Source organism: Pelodiscus sinensis, chromosome 17, assembly GCF_052426305.1.
Source record: "Pelodiscus sinensis isolate ZL-2025 chromosome 17, ASM5242630v1, whole genome shotgun sequence".
NCBI lineage: Eukaryota > Metazoa > Chordata > Testudines > Trionychidae > Pelodiscus > Pelodiscus sinensis.
The window spans coordinates 4307887-4325869 of record NC_143068.1 but is presented as its reverse complement, the minus strand read 5'-3'; the positions used below and the strand labels follow the sequence as shown (position 1 = coordinate 4325869).

Here is a 17983-nt window from a genome sequence, read left to right as displayed (position 1 = left end):
TCTAGTCCTTCTTTATGGGAACTAATGAAGAACTTTTCTGTATGCACCCTCTCCACCCAACTCCTGCTTTTAGAGACCTCTATCCTGTCCCCCCTCCGTCTCCTCTTTTCTAAGCTGAAAAGTCCCAGTCTCTTTAGCCTCTCTTTATATGGGATCTGTTCCCAACCCTTGATCATTTTAGTTGCCCTCCCCTCTCCCACCCTCTCTCTTCCCCTCTCCCACCTCCTTTTCCCAGTCTCTCCCAGTTTTGTTCAATAAAGACAGATTCCATTATTGAACACAATTGTCCTTCATTTTGTACATCAAGAAGAGGGGCTAGGGAAGGGTAAGTGGAAGGAGGTGAGGGAGGAATGGGGTACGCGCCCCCGATGGGAAGGACTGGGCTGGCTCTGCCGGCTTCTGGGGGTGGAACCTCTCCTGCAGACCCCCAACTGCCCCCTCTCCCCAGATGGCAGCCTGCGGCAAATGCAGCTGGGCTGATGGCCGAGTGCTGTGATGTACCCAGTGTGGGTACTCCGGGCAATCCAAGCCAGGACTGCTTTGCAAGCAGGGCACCCCTGAGAACTGTCTGTCCGGGGTGGGGGTCGGGACCCTTTAAGCACAGCCCTCAGCTAGCCTGAGGCAGCATCTCCACTCTCTAAGTCCTCCTCTGATGCCCTGCCAGCACTGCTTCCAGCCATCCTTAAGCCTGGTTCAGGGTCCACTTAATGTGGACATGCTAGTTTGAATTAGCAAAACGCTAATTCGAACTAGTTTTTTAGTCTGGATCCGTTAGTTCGAATTAGCTTAGTTCGAATTAACTAATTCGAACTAAGTTAGTTCGAATTAACGTTGTAGTGTAGACGTACCCTGAGAGAGAAAGGATAACTAACTACATGCAGGGAGTAGTTACTGTGCTATAGCCTAGGGCAAGACCCAGAGTGAGATCTGTTTGAGGGGCTATTGTATGTGAGAAGTGACTGGGGAGATGAGAGACAGTGTCTCTGTGAAGCATTTTACTGAGGGTGGGAAGTTCAGACACATCCTGTGCTCAGAGATTATGTTAGAGCCAGGTAGGAAGGGGCAAGTTGAGAAGGAAGCAGATGCAGCAGATTGTAGAAAACTGGGGTGGGAAGCACAACTGCAATAATGTAAGAATCCTAGGGAAGAAGACAGAGATAGTGCACTGGAATGTGGAGGAGATGGCTTCGTGACTCAGGAAGGCCCCAGGTTAGCAAAGGGCAGGAGGAGAGGATTCCTCAGGTACTACAAGGAGCACCATAGGGAATCAGCGCTGTCTCCTCTACTCAGGAGAGCTAGTCTGTGGATTCTCCTGGTGACCCTTCCTTTTCTCCAACTGCTGAGGAAGCCTGGTACAGTAGGAAGGAGGGTAGACATACCTTCCTGGTTTTGGACCAACCACTTCTGCAATTCTTGGTTGCGGGCACTGAGACAGTCCCTCTCAGCCGCCTCTTTCCTCAGCTCCTGCTCAAGCTTCTGAACCTTGTTCCTGGCATCATCCTGGAAAAAGCAGAAGCTAAATGAAGCAGCATATGCCCAGTGCCAGGAAAGCGGATGGGTGTATGTGGAGGAACCTAAGGCGTAGACAGGAAGGGCAGGGCCAGAACCAAGAGCAGTAGTGAATGAGAGGGTATTCTCTTCTACCCAGGATGGAATAGTCTAGGTTGCACTGGCACAAGGAACGAGAGCCAGCTTGGCCAAAGTATTATTGGCCACCTTATTTTGCTGCTTACTCTCAGCAGAGGGACAGGAGTAGTGAATCCAATGAGGAGAGAAATTACCCGATCCTGCAGAGTCTGTTTCAGGTGCTGGTGTAGGTCCCGGAGGGCTGTTGCCACTTCCTCTGCTGAGAGCTCTGTGAGGAGGGCCTTAGGCTCAGGGCCAGTCAGCCCACAAACTGGATCCTGGTCTGGAAAAACAAGCCCTGGGGATCAGTGTTTTGCCAATGGTCACCAACTTTCAGGAGAAGTTTGCAGCATTTGGAGACCGCCCAGAGACAGGTACCATAAATGTGACAGTGAATAAGTGACACACTGAACATTAAATGTCACACCAGATGTGGTATCCTCCAGTAGCTGCAGGGGCTGAGGTCACGTCCCCTACTGCCCTAGTTCTCTCTGCAGTGAGCTTTGTGGGGTTTAGGCCTGCCCTCTGGGCCCCAAGAGGCTTTAGAGCCAAAGGCTGCCCCATGCTTGCCAACAACCCCATGTTTCTGCTCTGTGCCCCACATTCCTATTTGTTCCAGCAAATGGGGCTGAAATATAGCTTGGTTGAAGATCTCATATAGACCCTAGATGCAGTTGCCAGTCATGCATCTAGCCCTGCTGCCTTTTCTTTCACTCAGAAGTGCTCTGCAACACTAAGCTAGAGAGATAGTTCCCTCCCACAGCACCAACTCCTCTCAGGAAGTGGCAACGTGTAGAGGGAGAGGGGATGGCAGAGACCCCTCCTGAAAGGCCCCAGAAAGGGAGGGAGAAATGGTCCTGGAGAAAAACAGGGGAGGTGAATAAAGCACATGATGCAAGCCCATAGATCTAATGAACCTTCCCCTAAAAGGGCATGAGGGTGGGGGAGAGAAACAGGCCACAGGGTTCCCCTCCCAGAAAACACCTGTGATGAAATGAAATATCTTTACAAAATGCATGTAACCCCTCTGTCAACATACCAAAAACAGGTACCAAGCCTGGGTGGGAGAAGGCCAAGTGGGTAGAACCATTTGGGGATGCTCCAAAGTTTCTCAAAGCTGAGAAAATTGCCCCCAAGTCTTCTGCTCCTACTCCTTCTGCTCCTAATCCTGGCTCCTTATTGGCAGGTGTTTTCTGGTAGGGGAGACCTGTGGCATGCAAAATTATCTGGGAGCTTCTTGAAACAATTGTCCCTTTGGACATTTCTACGTATTGGTAACCATGTCCTGTGGGACTCCATGCAATCAGCAGCACAGGTGGTCTGATGACTAGCCCTGGACTCTCTTCTGGCTTGCAGTGCCTCCTGCTTCTTGCACAGTACCCCATAATATGTATAAACTCATTCTCCATGGTGTCTGCTATTGAGGCCAGCCACTTAAGATCTGGAGCCCCTGAACGTCTCACACCAACCCTAGCACCATCTCATTCAGCAGTTTCAGAAGAAGTGGAAGGAGAATTTGAAATGCACATACTGTCTGTCTAGAATAGAGGGCCAACATGTCTGTGTCAAAGACTGAGGTTAAATGCAAGAGGAGGAAATTACTCACCTCTGCAGGAATCAATGTTCTTTGAGCTGAGTGTTCCGATGAGTGCTCTACTCCAGGTGCTGATGCATCTCTGTGCCTTTGCACAGAGATTTCCACAGTAGTACTCATACCAGCCGCATACATACACAGTGTCTGCTGCTTGTACCAGCTCTGTCTCAACAGCAGGTGTGCAAAAACAGTTTTCCCTCCACAACAGAGGCTGCCTCAGCCCCGAAGTAGAGAGGAGAAAGGTGGTTAGTGGAGCACCCACAGGGACACATGTCTCAAAGAACATCACTTTCTTCAGTCTCAGAGAGGTAGCCATCTTAGTCTGTAATTAAAATACAATACAATAAAAAAAACAGTGGTCCTGTAGCACCTTAAAGGCTAACCAAAAATTTACACTAATTTACACTAACACCCCTCCTAATCTTCGACCAGGAACTTTCTATCTGCTATCCAAAATACACAAACCTGGAAATCCCACACAACCCATCATCTCAAGCATTGGCACACTTACTACAGGATTATCTGGCTATACTGACTCCCACTACAGACCCTATGCTACCATCATTCCCAGCTACCTCCACGACACCAATGACTTCCTGAGGAAACTTCAAAATATCAGTAATTACCTGAAAATGCCATCCTGGCCACTATGGACGTAGAAGCCCTTTACACTAACATTCCACATGAAGACGGATTACAAGCCATCAAGAACACCATCCCAAATAACAGCATTGCACACCTGATTACAGAGCTCTGCGACTTTGTCCTCACCCACAACCACTTCCAATTCGGAAACAATCTGTATCTCCAAGTCAGCAGCACAGCCATGGGCACCCGCATGACACCACGATATGGCTGACCTTGAACAAAGTTTCTCTCGCCCCCTAACATCCATACTTTACTTATGCTACATTGATGATATCTTCATCATATGGACCACTGGAAAATAAACTCCTGAAGAATTTCACAAGGATTTCAACAACTTCCACCCCACCATCAGACTCAGCCTGGACCAGTCCACATGAAAAATCTAGCTCCTGGACACTACAATACAATTAAATAATGGACAGATTGCCACCACTCTATACCAGAAGCCCACCGACCGCTACACTTACCTTCATGCCTCCAGCTTCCATCCCAGACACATTTCTCACTATTGTATATAGCCAAGCCCTAAGATACAACCAGATTTGCTCCGATCTCACAGACAGAGACAAACACCTACAGGATCTTAATAGAGCATTCCTAAAACTGAAACACCCACCTGGAGAAGTGAAAAAACAGATTAACAGAGCCAAAAAAGTACCCAGACATGAACTACTTCAAGACAGATCCAAAAGGGAGAATAACAGAATCCCACTTGTTTTCACCTACAGACTCAACCCCCTCCAATGCATTATACACAATCTGCAACCCATCTTGGAAAATGATCCCTCACTCTCAGAGACCTTTGGGGAAAAGCCCATTCTCGCTTACAGACAACTCCACAACCTGAAACGAATTCTTTCCGGTAACCATGCTACACAACCACATCATAGGCATCCAGGAACCCAGCCCTGCAATCAGCCGCGGTGCCTACTCTGCCCACATATCTACACAAGTGAATTCATCACTGGAGCCAACAACATAAGCTACCAAATCAGAGGATCATAAAACTGCACATCCAGCAATTTGATCCATGCCATTAAATGCCAACAGTGCCCCACTGCTATATATATTGGAGAAATTGTACAGTGATTATGGGAAAGAATCAATGGACACAAATCAAATATACATAAAGGGAACATATAAAAACCTGTTGGGGAACACTTCAATATGAATAATCACTCTTTAAAAGATCTCCAGGTGGCTGTCTTATCACAAACCAATTCTACAAGTCAAATAAACAGAGAGGTGTTGGAATTACAATTCATCCACAAATTCAATTCTCATGCTAATGGCCTCAATCCAGATAAGGGATGGCTGGGACATTATGAACCTAACATTTAATGAAGGTGCAAAAAGCTCTTTGTGTGGATTCTTGCTATTGCTATCCTTTGATTCTTATCAGCTTCTTTTCAACTATCCAATCTTCAGGTATTTATAAATGCCAGTTCTGCCTATTTGTTTTGCCCTTTGATATTTTCATACCTGCTGCTCCTTGTTTCTCGCCCCCTTCTTTTTTCGCCTTCCCTGCTTTCCCTTCTTCCCTATTTATTTTGGGTCTGCACATTCTAAACTCAGAACTCTAGTCATCTGAAGAAGTGGGCTGTACCCACAAAAGCTCGTGATACCATTTATGTGTTTTGTTAGTCTATAAAGTGCTATGAGACCATTTGTTTTTGGGGGGGGGGATTGTTTTTGTGGGGTGGTTTTTGTGTGTGTGTGTAATTTACAAAAAACATATAGATAGTATCATGAGCTTTCGAGAGCACAACCCACTTCTTCAGACATCTGAGCTCCAGGTGACTGAAAAGCAGTGTCTTTCAAGGCATTTGGGACTTTGGATCTGGTAGGAATGTAGTGGACAAAAGCTCTGCCCATAGCATATTGGTAAGGGGTCCTTGGGTAAGAGTACAGAATTTTGCAAAAGTGTATTCAGAAACCTAAGTGGCAGCCTTTCAAATACCCATGAAGGGAACATTATGTAGAAAAGCCAGCAAGGCTGCAATACATCTAGTAGAGTGACCCCTGACAGAAGTTGGAAGAGTTGTGTTCTGCAACTGATAACAGAGGCAAGAAGTAGCTGAGAAGTGGGATATGAGTCAACAATGTGTCCTTGTAGCCAAGAAGGCTAAGGGCATATTGGCCTGCATTTGTAGAAGCACTGCCACATTGAGGGAAGTGATTATTTCCCTTTATTTGGCACTGGTGAGGCTATATCTGGAGTACTGTGTCCAATTCTACTTATGAGGAGAGGCTGAAGGACCTGAACTTATTTAATCACAGAAGAGAAGAACGAGGGGGGAATTTGATAGCAGCCTTCAACTACTTGAAGGGGGGTTCCAAAGAGGATGGAGAGAGGCTGTTCTGATATGACAGAATGAGGAACACTGGTATCAAGTTGCAGTGGGGGAGGTCTAAGTTGGATACTAGAAAAAGCTATTTCACAATGGGCTTGGTAAAGCACTGGAATGGGTCACCTAGGGTGGTGCTGAAATCTCCATCCATAAAGCTTTTTAAGTCCCAGATTGACAAAGCCCTGGCTGGAATGATCTAGTTGGGATTGGCCCTGCTTTTAACAGGGGATTGGACTCAGTGACCTCCTGGGACTCTTCCAATCCTAATCCTCTATGATTTTATAAAAAAGGCAACTGTAGTGCCTATCTTTAAAAAAGAAAAGAAGGAGAATATGGGGAACTACAAATTGCTCAGCCTCATCTCAGTCCCCGGAAAAATCATAGAGCAGGTCTTGAAGGAAAGTGATCAGGAACAGGCGTGCCTGACAAACCTAATTGCCTTCTATGATGAGATAAGTGGCTTGTAGATATGGGGAAACCAATGGACAAGGTATATAAATATAGTCTCCCACAGTATTCTTGCCAGCAAGTTAAAGTAGTATGGCTTGGATGAATATACTGTAAGGTCGATAGAAAGATGGCTGAATCATCAAGCTCAGTGAGTTGTGATCAACAGCTAGATGTCAAGTTGGTAGCCAGTATCAAGCAGAGTTCCCTGGGGGTCAGTCCTGGGGCAAGTTTTCTTCAACATCTTCATTAATGATCCGGACAGACTGCATCCTCATCAAGTTCGTGGATCACACTAAGCTGGGGGGACAGGTAGATACACTAGAGGGTAGGGATAAAATAGAGTGACCTAGACAAATTGAAGGGTTGGGACAAAAGAAATCTGATGAGGTTCAACAAGGACAAGTACAGAGTCCTGCACTTAGGATGGAAGAATCCCAAGCATTGCCACAGGCTGGGACCAACTGGCTAAGCAGCAGTTTGGTAGGAAAGGACCCGGGGATTACAGTGGATGAGAAGCTGGATACGGGTCAACAGTGTGCCCTTGTTGCCAAAACTAACCACATATTGGGCTGCATTAGTAGAAGCGTTGCCAGCAGACCGAGGGAAATAATTATTCCTCTCTATTCAGCACTGGTGTGACCACATCTGGAGTACTGTGTCCTGTTTTGGGCCCGCCGCTACAGAAGGGTGTGGACAAATTGGAGAGCTACAAAAATGATCAGGGGTCTGGGACATATGGCTTATGAGGAAAGGCTGAGGGAACTGGGCTTATTGTCTGCAGAAGAGAAGAGTAAGTGGGGGGCAGAGGGAGCAGATATGATAACAGCCTTCAACTACCTGAAGGGGGAGGTTATAAAAAGGATGGAGCTAGTCTGTTCTCAGTAGTGGCAGATGACAAAACAAGAAGCAATGGTCTCAAATTATCACTAAGTTGGATATTAAGAGTAAGTATTTCACTAGGAGGGCGGTGAAGCAATGCAGTGGGTTGCCAGGGTGGTGATGGAATTTCCATCCTTAGAGGTTTTAAAGGACAAGCTTTACAAAACCCTGTCTGGAATCATCTGAAGAAGTGGGCTGTGCTCACGAACGCTCATGATACCATCTACATGTTTTGTTAGTCTTTAAAGTGCTATTATACTATTTGTTGTTAATGAAATCATTTAGTTAGGCTCACAACACTGCTAGTACAGGTTAAAGGCAGTGGGGCTGTGTTTTGATGAAAAGCCTGCACCTGGGTGAGAGGCAGGTCCAAGGAACTTCTGCATTAACAGCAGTTTAAGCTGGAGTTCTCTGTCCTTGTGTGCCCGTCCTGGCTTTTAACGATGCAATGGGTACATTTTTGGGGGATGTGGGACTCCCCCAAACATTTAATATATTGTGAGTGACAATCCAATATTGGGATAGCATGCATGCATGTAGTGCAGAACTTGGGGAACTTGTAGTGCAGAACTGGGGAACCAGGCATAATAAGCATTGTTGGCTAGATGACAAGTAAAACGGGAAAGAAGAAAAACCATTTGTGAGTTTGATGGATTTAAAAAAAAAAAGGGATAGAACTTACCTAACTAAGGAGAGGGTAAAAACTAAGGGAAAAACTTACCTAAAATGGATGAAGACAAAAGTGTCTCAGACCAGTCTACTAAGCTCTGTCTCAGGCTGGAGATAGTAGAAAAGGAACGGCGGTGCTATTAAAATATAACAGACGGCTCTGGTGTGCCAGACTAGTACAAGTACTGCTGTAGAGATCTCTAAGTGAAGGCACAGGAGTGCTCTGATACCTGGATTGAGCATCCACAGGAACATTTCTCAAAAAAGAATAAAGTCTGTTCCTAGACTTCCCCAACCAGAGCAAGGGAACTGAGAAACAACATGGGCCAGGAAAACAGACTGGGAGTTGAATGCTAAGCTGTAAAGCCTTCTCAGCCTAGGGACAAATCTACGTGGCTTCTGAAGAAAAGCCTCCAACACACGCAGTCAAACACCAGCCACTCACCTGCACACCATGTGACAAGGTCTCCACTTGCCAGAGTGCTGCCACGCAGTGCGTGCTGTAGAACAGTGTACAACCTGACCAGCTGGGACTCTGCTTCACAGCGGGCACAGCTGGCAAGGCGGTACTCCACAGCCAGTGCCTCTGCACGGCTCTCTGTGCTGCAAAGTCTAAGGTGCAGCTGAGACACCTCAGTCTCTAGCGTCTGCAGCAAATTCCTCAAATGCCGCTCGCCTGCCCGTGATTCCTCCAGATCTTGCGACAACTGCTTCTCGAGGGCCAGTAAGCCAGCCTCTTTCTCTAGCAGAGCCTGCCTGAGTGTGAGGACCTGCAGCAAAGAGAAACACAGACTCTTGGAAGCTCAGAATGACTACTCTTCCTATAACCAAAACCAATGAGAGCAGAGGTGAGGCTGGAAATAAGCACTGGAATCTTCAGGAGCAAAGAGCTTGCCACCCACAGGAAAATGCCAATTACTGTTCCCGCCGCACCATCAGAAAGAAACACCAAGGGTGAAAGAGGCTCCTGAGGGGGAGCCAGTTATGCCACAGTGTAGAGACACTACCCAGTAAAAACAGGCAGGAAGAGAGAGAGAAGTTAGTGCTTTGTAGGTCTAGGCACAGCCACCTGGACTCAGTAGTTGCATTAGAGGCACTGAGATGTGCTAGAAGAATCTAATCTTCTTCTCTTAGGGCTCAGGGTCTGCTAGTGGGGCATGTGACATAGGGAGGACAGAGCAGATCCAGGCTTTGACACCACAGCTACAGGGCTGCGAGCAGGTGAAGGGAGAGGAGACAGTGGGAAAGAGACCACTGTGCACTCTGTGGGAGGTGGGCAGAGAGAAGCTGGCCCCGGGAAAGCCTGATGTGTGAATGCAGAAGGGAATACCTGGGTGTTGAGCTCCTGAATCTCTCTCCTGTGCTCAGAATGAAGCTGCTGAGCCTGGTGAATGGCTGCACGCAGGCTGATGATCTCACTCTGTTGAGCAATGTCTCTCTCTTGGAGGGTCCTAAGTTTCAGCTCCTTTTCCTTCAGGGCTAAAGACAGGCTGAAAAGAAAAAAGGTTCCATGATCCTGGCAGCTCAGTGCCTGGAGTGAGGAGAGGTGACATGCTGATAGTAATGTGATGTGGAGGAGGGGGGGACCTCTGTGATAAAGGTGGGGAAACTCTCTCTTAGCCTGGCAGCACACAATGGGGAAGGTCCATGAACTCAGTAATATTGTCACTGGAGGGGCAGAGGAGGGATCTCTGTAAACAGGGCTTTGTGTCATTTGGTATAATATTTAACAAGCCCTCCCGAATCAAATATGACAGGAGAGAAAGCCCAGCCCATTCTTAATTCCATGAACACTCTGCTCATTCTGTCTCATGTGAGCACTGCAGCTTTGTCTCCTTATTAGCAGTCCCAAAATATCTGCTGTTTTTAAAGGGGGAGAAATGATCTCACAAGAATGACCATGCTGGTTCAGACCAATCATCCATCTAGCCCAGGATCCTGTGTGATGGCAGGGGTCAGTGCTACATGCTTCAGATGGAATGAACAAAATGGAAAATTACCAGGTGATGGATCCCTATCATCCAATCTCAACTTCTGGCACTCAAAGCTTTATGGACACATAGATCATGGGGTTGTGTCCCTGACCATCTTGGCTACCAAGAACTTACCTAATTCTTCTTTGAACTCAGTTATACTTCTGGCCTTCACAACATCTCCTGGCAACAAGTTCCATAGGTTGACTGTGCGCTGTGTGAAGTACTTTCTTTTGTTTGCTTTACACCTGCTGCCCATTATTTTAATCAGGTAATTCCTGATACATGCATTGTATGAAGAGGTAAAGAACAGTTCCCTATTCACTGTATTCACGATGTTGTAGACCACTAGTATATGTCTCTTAATTATCTCTTGTCTATGCCTTTAAATCTTTTAAAACAGCCCCAGTCATTTAAATCTCTCCTCATAGGAATCTGTTCCATAAACCTAATAATTTTGTTGCCCTTCTCAGTACCTTTTTCAACTCTAATATTCTTTTTAGATATGGGGTGACCACAACCAATTTACATAATGCCATTATCATATTTATCAGAGGGGTGGTCATGTTAGTCTGAATATGCAAAAACAACAGGAAATCCTGTGGCCCCTTATAGACTAACAGGCTACGGCTAGACTGGCATGATTTTCCGGAAATGCTTTTAACAGAAAAGTTTTCCGTTAAAAGCATTTTCGGAACAGAGCGTCTAGATTGGCATGGAGACTTTTCCACAAAAGCACTTTTTGCGGAAAAGCATCCGTGGCCAATCTACTCGCGCTTTTCCGCAAAAAAGCCCCAAACGCCATTTTCGCGATTGGGGCTTTTTTGCAGAAAACAAATCTGAGCTGTCTACACTGGCCCTTTTGCGCAAAAGTTTTGCACAAAAGGGACGTTTGCCCGAATGGGAGCAGCATAGTATTTCCGCAAAAAGCACTGATTTCTCACAGTAGGAAGTCAGTGCTTTTGCAGAAATTCAAGCAGCCAGTGTATACAGCTGGCAAGTTTTTCCGGAAAAGCGGCTGATTTTCTGGAAAAACTGGCCAGTCTAGAAACAGCCACAGATTTATTGGAGCATAGAAATTGGAGAAGGTTCAGAGAAGAGCAAAAGAATGATTAAAGGTCTAGAGAACATGACCTGTGAAGGAAGACTGAAAGAACTGGGCTTGTTTAGTTTGGAAAAGAGAAGATTGAGAGCGGACATGATAGAGGTTTTCAGGTATCTAAAAGGGAGTCACAAGAAGGAGGGAGAAAACTTGTTCTTCCTGGCCTCTGAGGATAGAACAAGAAGCAATGGGCTTAAACTGCAGCAAGGGAGGTTTAGGTTGGACATTAGGAAAAAGTTCCTAACTGTCAGGGTGGTTAAACTGCTGCCATTGGGTGTGATTCCTGTCCATTGTGAGTGGTGGGGTACAGTGCTGGGGGGAAGAGGGGGAAAACAATTCCTTGTATAGCAGACCCGAGCAGAGTCACTTCTGTCCCCACCAGGAGCTGCACCAAGAGTCCCAATTGCCCAGACCCTGCACTCCCACCTGCCAGCCTGCTCCTGCACCTTACCTCCTGCACAGACCCACCCTGAGCCCCACCCTGCTCCTGGACTCCTACCTTCCAGACTTGCATCCCCATCCCCATTCTGCTCTTGCATCCTCCATCCCATCCTGCTCCTGCACCCCTCCCATCCAGACTCTGTACCCAAACCTTGCCCCTGGCATCCCCCCCCCACACTCTCTCCCACCCAGGCCCTGCATCTGCACCCCACCGCCTGCCAAAACCCCACATTCCCAGCCCACACATGCATCCCTCCCTGACCCTGTACCCTCACCTGCACCTACATCCTGTCTGACCCCCCACATCCATACCCAGCCCACTCCATAGCAGCACCCTTCTCACACTGAACTTCTTATTTTTAGGCCCTACAAAATGTAGTAGCCCCAGACCCACAAGAGTTAATCTGATCCTTGGGGCAAGCCTTGAGCCTCAGGGCCTCCCCCCGTCCCATTTCCATTCTCTGTGGGGCCAGATCTGTGAGGGTTTTTTTCCCTCTCTCCCATTTGTGTGTGGCCCCTGACTGAAAAAAAGGTTCCCCACCCCTGCCCTACTGCTTGTGTTTATCAACTCTAAAATCTCTAGGAAGTAAGAGTGAAAATTATCTAACACTAAACAAGTTCCTCTGAGCTATTGGGATGGTCCTATTGGGATTTCATGATCCTGCATACTCCCTGATTGATACTTTTTGAAGGGACTACATGCATCACTCTCAGTTCTCATGCCTTTGATCTGAGCATTCATCCCAAGCCAGATACTAAAGAGATGGACTCAATATAAAAACCGAGACAAATGGACAACAATCTCTCTGTCCCTTTGCTTCTCCATGTTTCACCTCTAGGCAGCTGTTGTATATTAATGGAACACTTTTTTTTCTCAACACTGCTAAAACAATCAGACTTTCTTCCTTCAGCAAAACTCTTTCCTACTCTTTTTTTCTTCTGACATTGTTAATACTCTCTTAGCTTGGGGCTAACTCTTCTCTTACTCTGCACTGGCTTTGCAAGAACATTCATTCCATTTGATACAACACTGGGAATAAGAGTTTGAAATTCAGATTGTTTGGAAGCAGTCATAGACCTCAGCTGCCTCAAGACAAAACTCCCAGATCACTGTTGGTGTTGGTGATCCTCCTCCTGATGCCCAGTAAAGGCCATTTGCTGTCCTCACTAAACTTACTTGGGAGACCCTGTCTTTACAGAGTAAGCATCAGAATCTGGATTTCAGGAGTGTTTTCTGGTAGTAGCTCAAATGGAATGAAAATTTACTTGTACCTTCTTCATTAACTGGTAGAGGAGAGGATGGAACGACATAAAGCCTTGTTCCAAGTGTTAAGTGAAAACTTTGATTTCCTATGAAAAAGAAAGCAACAAAGGAAACCATCTCAAAAAATTGGAATTGGAAAAGACATTGGCATTGGAAAAGGCTCAGAAAGGGGCAACAGAAATGATTAGGGGTTTGGAGTGGGTCCCATATGAAAAGAGATTAAAAAGACTTGGACTTTTCAGCTTAGAAAAGAGGAGACTACAGGGGAATATGATAGAGATCTATAAAATCATGACAGGTATGGAGAAACTGAATAAAGCAAAGTTATTTACTTGTTCCCATAACATAACTAAGGATCACCTAATGAAATTAATAGGTAGCTGGTTTAAAACAAACAAAAGGACTTTTTCTTCACGCAATGCAGTCAGCCTATGGAACTCATTGCCAGAGGATGCTGTGAAGACCAGGACTTTAACATGATTAAAAAACACCTAGATAAATTCATGGAGGTTAGGTCCATCAATACTTATTAGCCAGAATGGGTAGGAATGGTGTCCCTGCCTTCTGTTTGTCAGGGACTGGAAATGGATGACAGAAGAGAGATCATTTGATGATTCCCTGTTCTGTTCACTACCTTTGGGACATCTGGCATTGGCCTCGGTTGGAAGTTGGATACTCGGCTAGATGGACTTTTGGTCTGACCCAGTATGACCATTTTTATGTTCAGGAGTCAAAGGAAAAGGAATGGCCTTAGTTATTCTTTCAGTAAAGCGTGATCCTTCTATAAGGAATTATCGTTATCCTTCATGCAGATTACTCCTTGTCTATTCCTCATAGGTCCTGCAGATTAGTCTGCTGATCAGGGAGTGAAAGAGTGAAAGCCACCTGGCCAGGCTTTAACTCTGGCAACCTCTTGGTCAGGAGTTGAAGCCTGTCCAGGTGTCTTTCACACTTTCACACCCTGATCAGCAAGGGGGAGTGCTTTGGGGACCAGCTGAGACTGCATTCAGCACAAGGCTTCAGGACTGGCTTCAATAGCAACACAGTGGCAGGTTATCTGACACACTGGGATACACTTGGCAATTAAAGAGAAAAAAATGAGTAACTGATCTTGAATGCCCACAATCCTGGGTAATTCTGATCCAGACATGCTAGCCAAAGAGAATTCACCACTTTGAGTCTCTCAAGGCTAAAACTGTCAAGGTTTTCTGGGACTGTGCGGTGGATTACTGAAAACACTGAGATGACCAAGGAGAACTTCTGGGTACTCTCTACAGGTTCTGAGAGTGAGATAAACATCCTGCAGCTAAGTCAATCACAATCCTTCTGGTGCATAAGATACCCGTGTGTGTGCCTGTGACGGGTACTGTTCCTGAAGCCCTGTTATGTATCCCATTCTCCAAGTGCACAAGAAGAGGCAACTAAGAACAAATACAACAAAAAAGCAGCATTAACTGAAGCTGGAAAGAGGCCAGAACAGATAAATCAGGCTGAAAGCCACAGCTTAGTGCTTGGATGGGGTCAATGACCTGAGACCTACAACCTCAATTACACAGTATGTTGCAATAAAGTTCCTGTGTACTAAGGAGAGCAGCCAAATGCCTCATTGATTTAGAGCTTGAGACAGGTAAGAACTCTTACATTTCAGCTGTGCCAGCTATTCAGACTCAGGAAGACTGACTTAGCTGCAGCAAGATGTTGGAAAGTAGGGGATCAAGTCTTGGGAGCACCAACAAAGTCTGAGGCTCCAAAACTTCAACAGCAGCCAGGACCTTCATGCATGTCAATACACTCAGACATTAGAATTCCATTAAAAGCAAACAGTTAGGTAAAGCAACTGGCTAATCATGCTGAACTGTGAGAAATCTAGCAATCTCCAGCGGGCACACCAGAGCAAAGTGAGTACAACTATAGTTGTGTCTCTAAGGAGTGTCCTGCCGACTGCTGCCAGAAGGAAACTGACAATTCACAGTACAGTACAGGCACCCCAGTAGGAAAACATAAGAGCAGGCCCCTAATTGTGCCAATACCTCAGATGTTTGGAAGACACTTCCAAATCAGTGTGCATGTGAGCAGACCTGAGTGAAGAAATCAATTAAAAGGGGAAAGAAATACATGACATCCAAGACCTACCTGGCTCTTTCACCCTCCAGGGCTCTGAGCGTGGCCTGGAGCTCTGTGATCTGACACTCTGCCTCCTCCCGACGGCTCCTCTCCCACTCCAGAGTTCTGAGCGTGGCCTGGAGCTCTGCGATCTGACGCTCTGCCTCCTCCCGATGGCTCCTCTCCCCCTCCAGGGTTCTGAGCGTGGCCTGGAGCTCTGCGATCTGACGCTCTGCCTCCTCCCGATGGCTCCTCTCCCCCTCCAGAGTTCTGAGCGTGGCCTGGAGCTCTGCGATCTGACGCTCTGCCTCCTCCCGATGGCTCCTCTCCCCCTCCAGGGTTCTGAGCATGGCCTGGAGCTCTGCGATCTGACGCTCTGCCTCCTCCCGACGGCTCCTCTCCCCCTCCAGAGTTCTGAGCGTGGCCTGCAGCTCTGCGATCTGACACTCTGCCTCCTCCCGACGGCTCTTCTCTCCCTCCAGAGTTCTGAGCGTGGCCTGGAGCTCTGCGATCTGACGCTCTGCCTCCTCCCGATGGCTCTTCTCTCCCTCCAGGGTTCGGAGCGTGGCCTGGAGCTCTGCGATCTGACGCTCTGCCTCCTCCCGACGGCTCTTCTCTCCCTCCAGGGTTCGGAGCGTGGCCTGGAGCTCTGCGATCTGACGCTCTGCCTCCTCCCGACGGCTCTTCTCTCCCTCCAGGGTTCGGAGCGTCGCCTGGAGCTCTGCGATCTGATGCTCTGCTTCCTCCCGACAGCTCTTCTCTCCCTCCAGAGTTCTGAGCGTGGCCTGGAGCGCTACGATCTGACGCTCTGCCTCTTCCTGACGGCTCTTCTCTCCCTCCAGAGTTCTGAGTGTGGCCTGGAGCGCTGCATTCTGACGCTCTGCCTCCTCCCGACGGCTCCTCTCCCCCTCCAGAGTTCTGAGCGTGGCCTGGAGCTCTGTGTTCTCACGTTCCATCTCCTCCCGACGGCTCTTCTCTCCCTCCAGGGTTCTGAGCGTAACCTGGAGCGCTGCGATCTGACGCTCTGCCTCCTCCCGACGGCTCCTCTCTCCCTCCAGGGTTCGGAGCGTGGCCTGGAGTTCTGCGATCTGACGCTCTGCCTCCTCCCGACAGCTCCTCTCCCCCTCCAGAGTTCTGAGCGTGGCCTGGAGCTCTGCAATCTGACGCTCTGCCTCCTCCCGACAGCTCTTCTCTCCTTCCAGGGTTCTGAGCATGGCCTGGAGCTCTGTGATCTGACGCTCTGCCTCCTCCTGACGGCTCCTCTCCCCCTCCAGAGTTCTGAGCGTGGCTTGGAGCTCTGCGATCTGACGCTCTGCCTCCTCCCGACGGCTCTTCTCTCCCTCCAGAGTTCTGAGCGTGGCCTGGAGCTCTGCATTCTGACACTCCGCCTCCTCCCGACGGCTCCTCTCCCCCTCCAGAGTTCTGAGCGTGGCCTGGAGCTCTGCGATCTGACGCTCTGTCTCCTCCCGACAGCTCCTCTCTCCCTCCAGGGTTCGGAGTGTGGCCTGGAGCTCTGCGATCTGACGCTCTGCCTCCTCCCGACAGCTCCTCTCCCCCTCCAGAGTTCTGAGCGTGCCCTGGAGCTCTGCAATCTGACGCTCTGCCTCCTCCCGACAGCTCTTCTCTCCTTCTAGAGTTCTGAGCGTGGCCTGGAGCTCTGCGATCTGACGCTCTGCCTCCTCCCGACAGCTCCTCTCCCCCTCCAGAGTTCTGAGCGTGCCCTGGAGCTCTGCGATCTGACGCTCTGCCTCCTCCTGACAGCTCTTCTCTCCCTCCAGAGTTCTGAGCGTGGCCTGGAGCTCTGCATTCTGACGCTCCACCTCTTCCCAACGGCTCCTCTCCCCCTCCAGAGTTCTGAGCGTGGCCTGGAGCATTGCGATCTGACGCTCTGCCTCCTCCCGACAGCTCTTCTCCCCCTCCAGAGTTCTGAGCATGGCCTGGAGCTCTGCAATCTGACACTCAGCCTCCTCTCGAACGCTCCTCTCCCCTTCCAGAGTTCTGAGCGTGGCCTGGAGCTCTGTGTTCTCACGTTCCATCTCCTCCAGATGGCTCCTCTCCCCCTCCAGAGTTCTGAGCGTGGCCTGCAGCTCTGCGATCTGACATTCTGCCTCCTCCCGATGGCTCCTCTCCTGCTCCAGGCTTCTGAGCTTGGCCTGGAGCTCTGCGTTCTGACGCTCCACCTCCTCCCGCTGGCTCGTCTCGCCCTCCAGAGCCCCAAGCATGACTTGTAGCTCTGCGTTCTGACGCTCTGCCTCCTCTCGAAGGCTCTTCTCCCCCTTTAGGGATCCAAGCTTGGCCTGGAGCTCTGCATTCTGATGCTCCACCTCCTCCCGACGGCTCCTCTCCCTATCTAGCACCTTCTGGATGTGAGCAGCCTCCAGTACCTTCTGGTTGGATAATTCTTGCACCTCATTCAGTTTCCGCTGAGTCTCCAGGCCAATCTGTTGCCAGGAATCTTTGGTGATCACTAGGTCTTGTATCTGAAATAGGACAAAATAGTTGAGAAGCCAGAGGTTAAAACACGCCACAGCGTTCCTGTATTCTATGGGGAAAGCAAACAAGCAAGTTAAAGTATCGCCTAATCTTCAGAGTGCCAGGTTCAGATTAGATGTTGCTTATATATTTGGAAATCTAAGTAGAAGAGTTTGGTCCCTGAATCCACCACACCCTTAGATGTAAAATCACCAGCAGCATGACAGATGGAGATATGCCACCATGCAGCTGGGATCAGGTGAGAACAGCAAGGTGATAGGCAGAGAGCCTGTGCTTGACAGCCAAGATTAGGGTACTATCAGGGTGAGAAGCACAGTGGCAGGGAGAGGGATTGTTTCCAGTGCACTATGAGCAACAGAAAAAGTGCAGAGCAATCCTGCCCAACCAGGA

The 17983-nt window shown here is 48.3% G+C and overlaps 1 protein-coding gene across 11 annotated transcripts in view; it reads right to left on the bottom strand.

Annotated features, from left to right (window-relative positions):
- Window positions 1-17983, bottom strand: part of CEP250 (centrosomal protein 250) — a 188415-nt gene that overhangs the window by 43231 nt on the left and 127201 nt on the right. For all 11 annotated transcript variants that reach the window (XM_075901435.2, XM_075901442.2, XM_075901440.2 and 8 more), the window contains 5 exons: window positions 15131-17580; window positions 9548-9707; window positions 8663-8987; window positions 1782-1909; window positions 1380-1500 (listed from right to left, as the gene is read on the bottom strand). In XM_075901435.2, coding sequence (XP_075757550.2) covers window positions 1380-1500; window positions 1782-1909; window positions 8663-8987; window positions 9548-9707; window positions 15131-17580 — 3184 coding nt within the window. The remainder of the gene's footprint in view (window positions 1-1379; window positions 1501-1781; window positions 1910-8662; window positions 8988-9547; window positions 9708-15130; window positions 17581-17983) is intronic.